Below are 16,012 nucleotides of genomic sequence, written 5' to 3'. Positions count from 1 at the left end.
CACTCACGGCTGCCTTCTGCTTTTGCGTCACTAAAGAAATAATAAGAGGCTTCAATGCATTTGTTGACTTTCCTCATCATTTTTCTCTCCTCTCTCTCTCTTTTCTTTCCCAGCCCAGAGAAAAGGGACGCATGAGATTTCATCGACTGCAGAATGTCCAAATAGCGCTGGACTTCCTCAAACAGAGACAGGTATGCACGTCCACACATGTTTTCCTTCCACTAGTATGAAAGACGACATGTTAGGGGAGTAAAATAATCCCAAATCTCCAAATGTACCCGTGCACAAAAACCTGCTTTTGTGCCACAACTTTCATGTTTAAAGTTCCCAGTTTGTGGACGCTAGTGGTCTGTCTTGTGTGTTTCACACAGACTCGTACTGCATCTTTCATTGTTTCCCCTCTCGTTATCACAATTTCATCTGTTTTACACTCTCTTCGTTAACTCTTTCCTCCTCTTCAAACACCTCTTCCATCTTTTCTCCCGCTGCGTCTCTCGTCTCGCTCCCTGGAGGCAGCAGCGGTGGAGGACTGACCCTTTTTCCTCCCTGCAGGTCTAATTATACGTCTTGGCTTAGCTTAGCCAGAGCCGCGAGACTTGACAAGGTCTCTTCCACATAATGGGTATGATGGATGGAACGGAGATAATGTTTCATCCCTTAACGAGAAAATGAAGACTTGTTCCTCCTCGATGGTCCAATCTGGTGTTTTTGAGAGGATGTAGTGATTTAACAGTGACCGCTTTATGGGTAAAATAGTTGCATGTATTATAGCTCTCTATCATTTTACAAACTATTCTGTTTTTACCGTTTTCAGGTCAAACTTGTGAACATCAGGAACGATGACATCACCGACGGGAACCCCAAGCTGACGTTGGGTCTCATCTGGACCATCATCCTTCACTTCCAGGTCTGTGCCCTTTTTCACATGCTAGTTTTTTGAAGGTTTGAACAAAGTGTGTTCAACGAGGCTTCATAATCCGACTCATTACCGCTTCCATCTGGATTTCAACCGACGCTAATTGCCCCACATGAGGATTTTATTCCTGCGGTGTCCTGTTGTCACTCGGGTTGTCTGTCGAGCCGCTGGGAGCTATCATCACTGCCAGGAATGAGCTCAGCTCTGTGTGCGTTTGTGTGTCTGTTGCATAAGGAAACGCTGGTTTAACTTATGCAACAGACGTGGAAATCGGTGTGTCTGTTAAAATAGTTCTGTCGGACGTCTGAGCAGTGAGACGGTTCCCTTCTTCCCTCCAGACAGAGCCTTACTGAGAGCAGACATGCTGGTGTGTGTACGTATGCTACACAGTGGGATTAACGCGCGTCATTGGAGTGTGTTTCATAAGTGTTTTAAGGAGGTACAATGTGACTCTGCCTGAAGGCATCTGAGATTTATTTGTGTTCTCCTGACTGAAGCGTCACAAAGGACACTGTTTGGTTGTTGCTCTCAGCAAATACAGATGACTTCTTTTTTGTTGTTGTTGTGCTTTTGTGGTGAAAACATTTTGTATTTTCGGCAATCATATGATCACAACAGCTAGTGATGTAAAAAAACGGTCCAAAAAATGACTCACGGTCCAAGAGGATTTCAGGATTTCAAGATTTGCAGTGCAGGTAAAAAAAAAAGGAGTTTTTAGACTTTTCAGCCGTCGCTTGTTTTCGGCTGTTGCTGCACATCCTTGATGTGCAATCATTTCCCACCAAATGTCCCTGCGTCAATGTGACTCCCATTCCCACCGGGTCCCAGTCGTGCACGATGAGGCAAAAACAAATGAATGCAACAACTCCAACACAACGTTCTTAACCTCTAGTTTTTCATTATCTCCGGAAACTTTCTCGGTTTGCCCTGTTGACATCAGGAAAGGTTCATGGACTAGTTGCAGTTGCTGCGGTTGGCCACCAGGTTGTGCTGCGGCCGTGACCCTCGGCAAGGTGACACTGCCAACCGGTTGCCGTGGAAACAGTAGTGTGTGTGTGTGTGTGTGTGTGTGTGTGTGTGTGTGTGTGTGAGACACCCCGGCAACTGTTTTCACTGGGCATGACTCAGCAGAACATTGTGTTACACAGAGAGAGAGAGAGAGGGATGGAGGGATGGATGGAGGGATGCAGGCGGAGGGGGAGGAGAGGACTGACACAAAGATGATGGACTGGACCGGGATGAAACAGACCTGCGGGTGTAGAAATACACAAACATACACAAATCTATAAGTGTGAAAGATGGAAATGTCCCGCACTGAAAAAACAAGAGGATTTAATCTACTTTGCAATTTTAACTCTGCAAATAGTTTTTGTGAAGGACAATTCAGGAAGTATTGTCATAAAATGTTTTTTCTTTGTGACTCAAAGTAATACTAAAAGTAATAGTGAAAAATTACTAATATGTGCTCTGAAAAAAAAAAAAAACGCTCTAAAAAATAAAATTACTCTTAAAAAATAAAAATATTTAAAAAAACGCTCTCAACATTAAAATCTGCTCTAAAAAATTTTTTTGGAGAGCAAATTTTTTTATTTTTTTTAGAGCAATTATTAATTTGGAGAGCGTTTTTTTTTTTTTTTTTTTTTCAAGCGTTTTGTTTTTGCAAGCGTTTTTTTTTTTTTTTTACGAGCAATTTTTTGAATTGAGAACAAAGATTTGGAGATAATTTACTTACAAACATTTTGCTCTGGTAAAAAAGACTCTACCTTCATAGAAGTGCAGCTCACGTTTGTGGTTGAAGGCCACGAGTTCAAGCTCAGCTCCCAGCTGTTGCATGTTTATCAGTGTGTTCGGGCAGAATAGCTGCAGGACGTTAATCCTCGACCTCTGAAGAGTCTGAACGACACACATATTCTCAAGATAAATGACCCAAATGAAAAAATCTGTAATGTCTACATTATTCCTACCGGGCTGCTTTGTTCTGATGATGACGATGATGATTATTATTCAAGATTCAAGATGTTTTTACTGTCATATGCACAGATAACAGACAGTTATTCTATACAATAAAAAGTGTATTTTCTGCATTGTGTGTTTTCTGCACACGTCTGTCAGCCACCAGCTCGTCACTTCTCACAAGCGAGTATAAAAAAACCCAAAACGTCCATCTTTTCTGTAACAGAGCGGAAATGTTGCTCGTCAAATCACACAGACGAGCTTTCTAGCATCTAATAAAAGATTCCCAGTTCACAATAGTGAGATGTTTTAATGAATATCATTCATGCGTTTATATATTCATCCCTGGGAATCAAACCATGGCTCTATTGATCCCACTACTCTCTATTTAAACGTGACTGTCATAACTCAGTCAGGCCACTAGGTGGCACCAGTTAGCTCGGTGTTAAAGACGACCCCCAAACGGAGCCCTAAATAATCCTCACTAAATATAAATGAACCAAATCTTGAATTATTCTGGCAAAACCTTTTTTTTCACCTGTCTGTGGATAACCACAATATTTTTCTCACTTGCCTGTCAAAGTTTTTTAGATGATGTCATCATTTGTTTTTGCAGCCATCAGAGTTGCGTAACTTCCCTATTCTTTTTTTAATTGATATTTTATTAGTCTTCAAAACTCACTCATTCATATATTTAAAATTTTCAGATTCTATCTATGTGGCAAACAGTATACTTATTTTCTTACTACTAAAGTATAGAAATGAGGAGAAATATTTTTCAAATATTCTTTTCCGAAACGCTTTGGAACGTGACATCATCAGGGCTCGTCACCTCAAAGGCTCCTCTGTGTGGAGACGGAGCCTGAACTATGATAATGAAAATGAAAAAAAAAATCAATCACTTCTTACTCGAACACATTACTGTCAAACGAGCGGCTGGATGTTGGATCAAAAGCCCCTCTGAAAGCACACCGTGCATCTGGCTCGTCTTGTGAAAAGTGACAGAGGCCGCGGTCTGATTCCCACATCTCCCGATGCCGTGCAGCCTCAGTGTGAACGGGTGAAAGCCTCGGGGGGGCTTGATTAGTGCGGTCCACGCCTTCTTCTCCGTGTGTGTTTGTGTGTGTTGTTCTCTTCCGGTCAATTAGATAAAATGGATTACAATTGGCGGTTAGTGGTCTCCATCCATATCTGTCCATCTGTAAACATTCTCCATGCATTCTGCACTTACAGAATCACATGCACGAGCTGTGTTGTTCAACATATGTGCAGTGATGGTGGGTGGAAGCTTACAGAGGCTTTAAGACCGTGTGTGTGTGGCAACAAGCCATTAATGTGTTCAACAAGTAGGAGGGGAGTTAAGAATCCAAATGCCTTTGAGGGAAAATAAAGATCACAATTTCTTTACGGTTCCCGACCCCATTTCATACAACGTCAATTCGGGCTGCAACTCGTTTTTAATTGCCTTATTATTGCAATTGTGAATTGTTTCATGATGCGTCCATATGTCAGAATCACTAGTTCCAGAAACGTTTCATACCAATGACTCTTTCATACTTCAGAGAAATGAGAGAGCGGAGAACAGCCGAAAAAGGATCACGGTTTGAGTATTAACTGTCCAAACGGTGAATCCGTCGGTTAATAATCGTTTTAGCACAGCGCTAACCGCTTGTAGCTTCAACAACATCAGATTGAAAGGAGCCGTTTTGTGTTAATCTAGTGGATTAAAGGCCTGTAAAATCCAGGTACTTTATCACATTGAAATCCTGCAAATCCCATGTTGCCATTTAAAAAAAAAAAAAAGCCTGCGATGACCATTGCTATTGCATATCTAGTATATCTCCCAACCTCACTGCTATAATGTGTAAGTGTGTTCCCTCTCTCGCCCCATCACCTCCTCAGCTCTCGATCCTTTCAGTCTTCATCCACCCGCTCCTGTTTTTTTCTTCATTCCCTTTCAACTTTCTCCTAATTCCCTCAAATCTCTTTCCTCCCTCCCTCCCTCCCTCCTTTCCTCCTTCTCCTCTTCACCCCGAGAGCCATTCATAACCTGTAGCTTGACGGACAGATGGCGGCGGAAAGCAATAGATGGGGAAAAGAGCGAGAGAGGGAAACGCATTGAAGTGCGCACCGGCTCCTGGTTTATGTTGCGGAGACTCGCCAGTCTTTAGATGTGATTTCTATCCTGCTCGCTGTCATTCAGGGAAGCTTTTGGGTCAAGTGTGTGTGTGTGTGTGTGTTTAAGTGTTATGTGTGTTTTGTGGCATGGAGGCTGCTCACTAACAGCCAAGAGAGAGAGCTCGAGAGACACAGAGAGAGAGCTAGAGAGAGATAGAGAGACAGCGGCAGGCGTAACGAGGAAGCGGATAGGACGAGGAGAGGCAGGCGGGGAGGGGTGGATTGTGAGAGCGAGAGATCGAGCAGAAGAGAGCGTGAAGCTGCAGCAGCCGGTAGATGAAAGCTTTCCTCTCCCTCCGCCCGGCGTCTGCGAGCGAGGGATAAAGCGGAGGAGCGAAGCCCGACAAGCGAGAGACGGATCCGGGCTGCCTGCATTCACCGGAGCTGCCGGCTTCCCCCCACCCTCCTCGGATCGGCAGGCCTCGCGTCACACAAACGCACCGCAGGACGAGACTCACTCGAGGACACGTATGCAGACGGGCTCACACAGCTGACCAAAAGGGACCTCGCAGGCACGACCGCACACACACACACACACACACACACACACACACACACAACAGTCTCCAGGACAGACACACACTTGCTGTTTGTCCGGCGTGTCAATCGGATCAATCCAGCCATGCTTGTCTGAGGGAGCCAGTGTTTTTCTTTTAACCGGAGACGCCCTGCATTCTTGTTTTTTCTTTTTTCTGCTCCCGGCATGTCTTTTGGTTTTTGTTTGTAAGGGAACATGGAGTGCGGACCCTCTTGTCCTAACCTCCACCGCTGTGCTGCGTGGAGTTTAAGACTGCCCTCCAATGAACGCTAAATCCCTTTTTGGCTCGGATCCAGACACACATCTGCACCTGAAGTAGGGCTGCTACTTCAAGCAGGATCTTGAAGCGCAAAGCAGCCGGAGGACCAGTCTTGTCCTCTGCCTTTAGTCGAGCTCTGGCTCCTACCCGAGACTCTTCCTAATTAAATCTAGTGGACGTGAGGAGTTATTAAGAGACAAACGGGCACCAGAAAGACTGAAGAACGAGAGCCCTTTTTCCACCGCTATGACGATTTTGTCTCTGCAGAAGCCGTAAGGTCTCAACACCCCTCCACCTCCTGCAAACTGTGAATTTTGTCAGGCTGTTGCGTCGTCGCACTGCACCACCTGATGAAGGGGGACCCTGCTTGAGTAACTGGCAGACTGACAGCAGGACACAGGAGGTTTATGATTGGATAGTGCTGGAACACAGTTCCCGGCCAACTCGGGTCCTCAGGGAGTCTAACACTGGTATCCAGGGGAGAGGCATGGGACGCTAAGCTTGTCTGGGGAGCTTAAGATAGTCTCTCTGTGCTTGGCTGCCTCCAGATTCAGACCGGCGCCGTCACTCCGGCACACTGCTTTTTTGTGGGTTTTTCTGGACTACAATGAGTTTGATTCCACAGGTATGTGGCAGATGGTCGGCTCCAAGAGTGCAAACCTTCCCGGCAATCTTGCCAATGGAAAAAAACTAACGCCGCGATTTTTGGATCCCGACCTATTGACAACAACAGTCCCTTAAGAGGAAGAGCGCTCGCGGGCTGGAAGGATTGACGCGTCACTCGAAGGCACCAGCTCAATGGGCAGGATGAAAAAACGTGGGAGGATGACGAGGAGAGGCATCGGGGCGGAAAGCCAAAAGCTCTGATTGAGTATTTAGCAAGCTGTCAGAGTATTGGCTGAATCCCCCCTGCAAGCCGCGGCAGCATTGGCTGACTGCGCTTATCCCTCGCCCACAACCAATCTGGACACCGTGCTGCCTCGGCAGAATGAGACACCACCGAGCCCGGCGCTACTACGATAGATGTCGACAGCGTCAACGTTGATACTACTTGCTCCGCGAGCACTGTGACGGATAGGATTCCCAACGATCTCTGTTGCGTGGCGCTACGGATCTTACTTCTCTCTCACTGCAATAACATAACCACATCATTAATTCATGAGCTGCCAGATCCGAGTGTAGATAGAGCTCTTGGATTACTGTCAAGCCGACCGCAAATCTGAGGAATCCGAATGAAACGGCAGCAGGACGATGGTGTTTTTCCTCAGCCGCCTCTTATATCTGGAGGAACTATGACATTGAGAAGTGAGAAAAGACACCTGCCGGTTCTGTGAAGCAGCAGGGGCTTCACTAATGGCCTGAATAGCACCGGATTGAATAGCATTTCTCTCTTTCTCCCAAACCCCTCATCCCGCCTGACACATTGCCTTAACACCCGGTAACGGCTCACCTGCCCAAAAAAGCCCTGCGATGAATCATGCCTGACCCTAATTTCACTTATTTGTCCTCCCTTGTGTGGCTCTGCTAGCACAACCGTGTCCTGGCGTCCTTGACTGCAAACCACAGGTCTTCTGGGATAAATGGTAAAGAAGCAAGCGGTCCACCTGCTTACACACACTGTTACACAGCAGGGCCCTTGGGGACGACAGGCCCGGCCGGCGCTCCCCTTTTGGGATCCTCGTCAGCTTAAGTGAGGGAAAGAGGAAGGACAGGCGGGTGCTCCGACACGCCGGCCTGCTGCCGTCTGCCCCATACAAACCCTGTCTCTGTTCACCGGCTTGTGCTTAAGACGCCGCCGTGGAAAATGGTGATTCAAGCGCTCTTCCTTACTTTACATTACTCACATGTGTCAGATTGAGGGAGATGTCAGTCATTTACTAGCCAATATGTACATTTACCCTTTATTTTTTTTGAAGGATGGGATTTTTGCTCTCAGACACTTGAAATAAATGTTACAACCCAAATGAACATTGTCCCTCTCTGATGGATTAACTGCCTGGATTTTCTTGCGGTTTCTATTTTGTCCAGTGTTAATCCGTCAACAACAAAGACATGGGGAACTCCATGGGTTGTGTTAGACCTCCTCGGGAGGGGGAACGCTCTGGAGTCGCCCCACTTTCGTCAAAGAAGCGTCTCCGTTTCAGGCGAAAGCGCAAGGGCAAGAAGACCAGAAAAGGAGAGCCGGAGCAGGAAGACTTTGAGCGCCATCGGACGGACGAAAGGGAGGCAGAGGATGAAGAAGACGAGGCAAAGGCCGCAGTTATAGACACAGCGGATTTTAGCAACAGAGCCAGGACTCTTACAACAGTGCCTGATGTCCAGTTAACTCATTCCAAGACCAAATTGCACAGCAATACCCTTTCCCCCGGCTCCGTTAGTACCAGTGTACGGGGCAACAGGATCCTTGAAGTGTCCCCAAAGCCCAGCCCAGCCTGGAGAGGGGTTTTCTGCCTCCCGGGGGAGGAAGACTCCGTCAGCGGCATCGTAGACGTCTCCAGCATTCCCAGCCAAACCACAACTGCCACCCCGGTCAACGCAGCCGCGGCCATGGGCAGCACCACCCCAGGCGGAGGGAGGGTCTGTCGCGTCAAGGAGAAAGTCCAAGGGGTCCTAGAGAAACCTTGGGTCCTCCGACAAAAGAAGGAGAAAAAAGACAAGGGGAGGATTGAGAGAGAGGAAAAGGGAGATGGGGAGGCCAAACGAGGACCAGAGGGAACCATAACAGTGTTGCGGACGCCCTCGGGGAGGGAGCACAAAGGCGTGGTCCACATCCGGGAGGTGGATGGTAAACTCTGCGTGGTGAGGACGGTGTACCCCAGTGATTTTGGCTCGCCAGTGTGGAAGGGCGGAAGCGACAGTGAGGTGGAGGTGCGCTCTGAGCCCTTTGCCCCGTCGCCGGTCACAGGGAATATTCTCAAAGTCCAGCTGTCCGAAGAAGACAAAAGTAGAGCCGAAATGTCCGCGGGGGATTCCCTCGCGTCCTCGAACCAATTTCGGATTCAGGAGGCCGTTGCCGTCAAGGGTTTCGGCTGGGACACTCCGGTTCGTGCGCAGGAGCAGTCGCCCCTGTTGGAGTCGGGCTACGCCAGCGACCTGCCGCTGACCTCTCCGGAAACGGCGGGCACCACCCCGAGTCAGACGGACTGGGGAGGGCTGACCAGTAGCTCTTCAGAGAGACTCGACTCAATGGTGGAGAGTCCTCTGTCTCTGCAGCAGGCGACTGCGCGGTATCTGCCACAGGTTTGCTTTATCTTACTTTACCTTTTGTCCTCCAAACACATACAATCCATTAGCCCAACCGGTCTGAGAGCTTTCCCTTTTTATCTCTGTCATGAAGAGTGCTACAACAATTGGTTGATTTAATTCAGAGGTTCCCGCTGACTGGGAGCAGATCTCAGAGCATTTGCTATCCAGGCTAACAGCAAACCACATGATTCAGCAAAAACGCTTCTGGTATTACTTGTTTATGTCATTCCAGCTTCTTAAAATGTGAGGAATTACCGCTTTAGGCCACGAGTTAACACATGCAAGAGATTAATGGCAGAATATTCAGCGACGTGAGCATCATGAGTTCAACTTGTGTGAGCGACGAAGTTGCAGCCTCATTAGCAAAGACGTCTGTGTGGTTGACATTCAGCAGCAATATCACCTGCATGACCCTACCTCTTTATTTAGGCGGGTTTTTGTGTGCCTCTGTTGTCATTTGTCCATTGTGTCTGCGGTTGTGTGTGTTTGTTATCAGCTCTTGAAAGACACTCTGCCTCCCTCCATTCTTTCCATCACCGTCCCCAGAGCCTAATCAGCACAGCCCAGATCGTCTCTCCATCCTTTCTCTCCCGGTATCCTTTCCTCCCTCCTTCGCGCTTTTTCCTCTCCTTCACCTCCTTCCGTTGCTTGTCGCTTTCCTCACACCACAGACACTCGCCCACAGCTGACGTCTGTTCCAGCGTGAGAGGCAGACGGACGGGCCGGGTGTTTGTTTGTGTGAGAGAAGGGTCACCGCTTCAGATGACGCCGTCCCCTCTCGCTTTGAACGGAAACTGGTCATTTTCTGAACAACGGCCCACAATTTCACTGCATCTGTCTGCGTTAGCTCTGGTGGTTTCGGTTGATAAAAATTGAAGGTTACTTGTTGGGGAAAAAGTAGAAGGGTGAGATCGGTTCATTGAAACATAATCTTAGACATGCTTTACAATTTTGCTTCCTACCAGGAGGTCTCTTTGTTCTAATTTTGGCACTTATTATACTTTAAGAAAACATTATTTGTTTTACATAACCTTTTTTAATTTATAAACCAAACTACCTAGGCTATATATGCCACATATAAACTTTGCCAAGAAAATATTCTAAAACTGTTAATAAAAATAATCGAACCCCTTTCTGAATTTTCCTAGACATTTAATGCCAACTTTGGTTATTTGACATAAGGCTCCAGACACATTTTGATTGGGTGGTTGTTGGGCTAATAGTGGCGCTTGTTGGACTAATAGTGGCGCTTGTTGGACTAATAGTGGCGCTTGTTGGGCTAATAGTGGCGCTTGTTGGGCTAACAGTGGTGCTTGTTGGGCTAATGGTGGCGGTTGTGGTGCTACTGGAGGCGGTTCTTGGGCTAAAGGTGGTGGTTGGAGAACTTGAGCACATTGCCCAACCCTACAGTACGTTGGACATGGCTCTGTACCATGTTCACTGTTTTCTGTCCATATCTGGTGAAATGTAAATAATAAAGGGCATGGGTTTGACCTGGGTGCGTTTCAAACTTATCCCCACACATCTGGACTTGGCTATGATTCCTGCCCAGGGCGTCTTTGCACAGTACGTGTTTGGGATGTGAAAAATGTTTCAGGGTTAGTTTACCAGAGAGGGAGGGAGAGACTCACAGCTTTTCAGCTCCCCTTCACCTTGAAAATAAAAAAAACAACTGCTGCAGCTCTCTGCAGCATTACAGCAGACGACGGGCGCTTTTATTTATGTAATTATTTTTCCCACGACGACTGCCACAGGTTTGTTTGTCCGTTCCCCTCCATGTAACCCAGGCAGCACGGCGAGGCTGCGGTGGACCGCATGCTGGCTTTAATGCTACGTGCCTCATTTAAAGGCTCAGTTTGCTGAGTCATGGGAAACAAACACTGAAACAGTGAATCCACAGAGATCCCTGCTTAAGAGGGGGGTTTTGTGCGTTTCATGTGTCATGAGTTTCGGTTTAAAGTGCAGCCGGCCTTTGTGTGTGTGTGTGTGCCTGTGATGCCCGTCCCTGCATAAAAAAGGGATTTGAGATGCGCATTCATCAGCCAGACGTCTGGTTTGTCGAGCCTCGAGGGGATTTCTCCCAACACTCACATTTACCCGTATACCCGCCCTCCCAAGATGTCTATCTGTCCTTCGTCCACCCAACCATCCTTTATTTTTGTTTGTAGTGCCGATAGAACTATTCATTCTCTTCTCCACCTAACATTCTCCCTTTTTGTTTTTTGTTTTATCTCACTCATCCCTCGCTCTCCCTCCTCCACAAACTTCAAAGAGGCCATGCTTTTAAAAGGGGGCGGCAACATGGATGTCTGTGGCTAGAGTCTCTGCTGCCACCTCACATACACACCTCTGGGTGTACCTGCGTTTGTACGTTTCACTCACGTACGCATCTGTACGACTATACCAAGCACATGTAGACCAACACCCGGCAGCAGAGATGCATGTAATGTCTTGAAACCACTTCAGACATACACAGTGATATGTCCACTGCAGGGATTTGTGCCTCGTTGGAGCGCTGAAATTGGCATCGTTCATGTTCACACTGTATATTACTCACTGCTTTGTGTTCTTGTCTGGTTTGATGAAGGCATGTGAATGTGTACGTTGTCACGTTCATCCGTCAGTTGTGCCACAGATCTTATTGTCTGATGTTGACGCGCTTCAATGACGTCACAGATCACTGGCTTCAGACGGCGTGTGCGTCAGCCAAAATAATATAGCTTTCTTGCTATCAGTGTGTCAGCGCTTCATAAAGATTTAGAGTTAATACATTTAGAAACTTCAGCACACGGCGCTTGACTTTGAGCACATGCTAAAGTTTTCTAAACTCAAGGTACGCTTACTTTTTTTTCTTCAGGAGACCAAATTTCTGCTCTCAGTTGTCCACATGATAACAAGCTTCATTCTTTGTGAGATACAGTCAAAAGCTGCTGAACCTGTTTAGAATATTAGTTATTTTACTGTCAGAGGCTCCAAGACACCTTCACATGCAGTATATACAGTATTTGCAGATGATGAATTATGGAATAGCACATTATGGGATGCACAGCGAGTGAGTGGTGGATGAGACGCGCTGCAGTGAGAGTGCAGGTGCTCTGTGCAGGCCTTACATGGAGGGCTGTATCAATATTCAGGTGGAGGATTAAATGCTCTGTCGTTCTCTGCAAAGGAGGCGGTGGATGCATACAGAGAGACGGAGCTCTGCGGGAAAACACACGGCCGAATCCACCGCTCGCCCGATTCGAGCCGCGAACCCCACCGCTAAATATGCTAACGCACTAGCTGCATCATCCACTTTAGTTCACACACACATCGGTCAGAACTGTGTGTAGCTACTCCTTACTGTTTGCAGACAAACGCTGACGTAATGAAGTGCAGCTTGGCAAGAGAAGTGGACAGAATATATGAGCAGGAGGCCCAGTAATTAGCGGCCAGAAGTAAACATGTATTTGGTGGAAAAACCTTGCGCGTACAGATTGTCAAATACCATGATCATGTACTCTGAGGTCTTCAGTTTTTAGCAGAACATGAAGGTGTCCTCGTAAAAAGCCTTTTTTAATCCCATTTTTAAATTGATCCTCGTCCCTGTTCATTATCCAGAGCAACCATTTCAGTAAGTTGCCACGGACGCATCTGGCTGAAGGTCAGCAGTGAGCCTCGCTCGCCGCATAAACCGAAGCAAGGTTGTGACCCGGTATGAATTCTGTAGAACTCGAGTCCGCTGTTTGAATATCAAACACGCCACAACAATGACATTTGGATGCAACATTTAAAGCTTGCTAGCGTCTCTGAAATGCTGAAACATTGTTCTCTCCGTTAGTGTTAGTCCTCGTTTTAGATAGATAGCTTTATTAATCCAGAGGAGGGAAACTCATTTGTCAGTATCGACAACAAGAGACTCACACAGAGAAAAACAGAAAAGGTTCACGGTGCAAAACAGACAAAAAACACCAAAACATGCCATATGAAACAAGACACATAACCGACGTAGAAAGATGCTAAATTTAAATCTAAAAACCACAACTAAAGGTGTTTATTAAAAGAATTGAACTGCTGCCGAGACAAAAGACCTTCTCGGTCGTTGGGTCGAACACTTTGGCGTCCTAAACCGCTCACTGAATGTACAAATCATATTTAGTCAATCTCATCCGGTTTGCAAGCCAAGTAGTGGGATAAAACGGTCTGGGCTATGTAGTCTTATTATGTCTGAAGCTGTCTCTAGTATTTCAAGTCTTTCTTCTTTAATTTCCGTTGTAGCCTCGTCTTATCCCCCACCGCGGAGAGTATTGCATGTTGATGTCATCACCTGTGGTGTTTTAATGAAGTCTCGTCATCAAACAATGACTCAATCACACCGGTGTGTCACAGCTCTGTGCCTTAATGAACAAATAGTACTTCATGTGAAGCTACATGCACAGTTGCAAGTCGTCGTCCCCCTCGTCCTCTTTGGCTTGTGGCTGCGGCCTCCTGGCACGCCCTGAACTTTCATACCGCACTACATTAGCAACCAGGAGAGAGAGAGTGAAGGAGGGAGCTCAGCACGTACGCATGGCTGTGCCGACAGTCGGGCCTAAAGAGAGCTAATGGATTGGAAGAAGGACACGGTGAGGAAATGTGGTCATGTTGCTCAGTGGGCAGGAGACGGAGATCAAGTAGCTGTCCGTCTCCATGGAAGCCTGGTTTCTCTATGGAAACCAGAAGTCAACATGGACTTAATATTCTGCAGGGGTTCAGGAGCTAAATATTTAGACGTCGATGTTGAGACTTATTTTGAAAAGCCCTAATAATTAGGAAGCATTCCCTTTCAGAAATAGGAAACAAAGGAGAGTGACTCCTCAATAATGCAAAAGGAAAAAACAATTAGTGTCACTTTTTTTAAGAGTTGTTGTGCATCGCGAGTCGAGCACTGCGCTCCACATAAGACGTCGGTGCAAAGCAAAGTGAGGGGAAGCGCGTTAGCGGGCTGAGAAGATTGATTAGCATCCGAGGCCGAGCAGATGAAAGAACGAGGCAAACGGAGCAGACAGATCGAGGTTAAAGAAGGGGGAGAAGAAGAGGAGGAAAGTGTCGGGGGGCTAATGACGGAGTAAGAGAATTGTGGAGAAATAGCTTGTTACATTAATACAGAAAAGCATGCATCCACACACACAGTTTGTCGCACACTGAAGGTTCTCAATCATCAGGAGGTTGAACGAAGAGCTCGGATTGACGCGGGAGGCTGAGCCAAATTGTCTTGGAGAGCCACAACCGTCGGTAGTTTTCGCTGACTCATCGTGGCCTAAAAAAAAGGCTATTTGGTCCTGCTGTATATGGCTTTGTCGACTGGCCCAGTATTAAGCCCCTCCTCTGTCTGCTCTCTCCAGATTTCAGAGATCTACGTGAGCGGCGAGTCGGGCGACCTCACGGCCAAAGAGAAGCTGCTGCTATGGAGCCAGCAGGCGACGGGCGGCTACCCCGGCCTCCGCTGCGTCAACTTCACCTCCTCCTGGAGCGACGGACGCATGTTCAACGCTCTGCTGCACAGATACAGGTCAGCACGAGCAGCCGCAGACGTCAGCTGCTGGGAAGTCTGGGTTCTTCAAACTGAGTTTGAAAAAAAAAAAAGAGTCTCAAAATGCCTCAAAATATTGATCCTTTTTAAAATTATATTTCAGTTTTCGTGTTTTACGTGTAATAAAATATGTTGAGACAGTTTAACCTTTTGGAAACCGTGCGCGAAAATCCTCCAGCGCCAATTTTAAGTCCCAGCATGCCCCATTCAGACCATCTTTTGGCATAAAATACGTAATTTTTCCATTTTTGAACCAAACGAAACAGTTTCTTGACTGAAACTCCTTCCTAACAGGACAAGACTTTGTTTTATTGTGATTTTTGTTGCAGATTCTGATTCTTTAGGTCCTAATCTTTCCAAAAAGGTGTCTTATTAATCGCTCCAGGAAGCATTTTTGGGTACTCTGGCTCATATCATGCTGGATGTTCATAATTACCATCAAAATATCTTTTAAAAGTGATATTTTTGCAGATATACATTTTTTTTAGAGGTTTAGAGACAAAACTGGTTCCACATTGTTTAACAGGTTAATTGTAAACTGCACTCAATTTACGAAAATACCCGACAAGTCACAGATGTTTCTGAAGGTACTGTAGAAACACTTTAACCACTACCAGGCTGCTTCACAGACACGCTCTTAAAATTCTCTAACAACATCCCATCTGTTTGCTTCGCAGGCCAGACCTGATCGACATGGAGGCGTTGTCGCGGCAGAGCAACCGGGAGAACCTGGAGCAGGCCTTCGAGATCGCCGAGTCGCTGGGCGTGACGAGTCTGCTGGACGCTGAGGGTGAGACTGAACGAGTAAACTTTATTCTACATGGCAACGGTTTGCACAAGTCTGAGCTCATCGTATCTTTCAAAATCCCTCAAGCGTAACTGTTGAATGGACGATTGACTCGGGATGATTGACACCAATTATTGGTATCACTTTAAAATGTATAAATTCAAATTTTTCCTTTTTTTTATGATTTCTCTTATTATAACTGTATAATACTACTATTTTAGAGTTCCCTCTGCTTCTCGCCATGGTTGTGCTGTTTAAAGAGAGTAGAACGTGACACTGCTTGTGGTACAAGCAGAAATAAGTCAGGTAGATTTTTCTAGTTGCGGCTTTTATTTTGAAAGGATGCCAATAAAAGCACCTGCCAGCCCTGATGACTGACTGATGAATGTGGATGTGTTTAATGACTGTGGCCTTTAGGCGTTTTCTTTTTCCACAAGCGTCAAATCGGTTGCCTTGAGCTATTCATTTCCTGTTAGCAGACACATTTAGTCTGATGTTGACTGCACCCGCAGGAAGTCACTGTTGGACTGATATTACCGCGTATTACCTGTCACTCACACGTTGCTATTTTCTAGCTGTCTGAG

General features: G+C 46.5%; 1 protein-coding gene across 1 annotated transcript in view; it reads left to right on the top strand.

Annotated features, from left to right (window-relative positions):
- The window catches only part of macf1a (microtubule actin crosslinking factor 1a), a 173,078-nt gene that overhangs the window by 70,388 nt on the left and 86,678 nt on the right, over positions 1 to 16,012 (top strand). Inside the window, exons 5-8 of the mRNA XM_068576059.1 lie at positions 114 to 191; positions 815 to 907; positions 14,454 to 14,620; positions 15,319 to 15,431. Coding sequence (XP_068432160.1) covers positions 114 to 191; positions 815 to 907; positions 14,454 to 14,620; positions 15,319 to 15,431 — 451 coding nt within the window. The remainder of the gene's footprint in view (positions 1 to 113; positions 192 to 814; positions 908 to 14,453; positions 14,621 to 15,318; positions 15,432 to 16,012) is intronic.

The sequence above is a fragment of the Clinocottus analis genome, unplaced genomic scaffold (genome assembly GCF_023055335.1).
Source record: "Clinocottus analis isolate CAN_PGR_092001 unplaced genomic scaffold, fCliAna1.0.p SCAF_14, whole genome shotgun sequence".
NCBI lineage: Eukaryota > Metazoa > Chordata > Actinopteri > Perciformes > Cottidae > Clinocottus > Clinocottus analis.
This window is presented reverse-complemented; position numbering and strand designations above follow the sequence as displayed.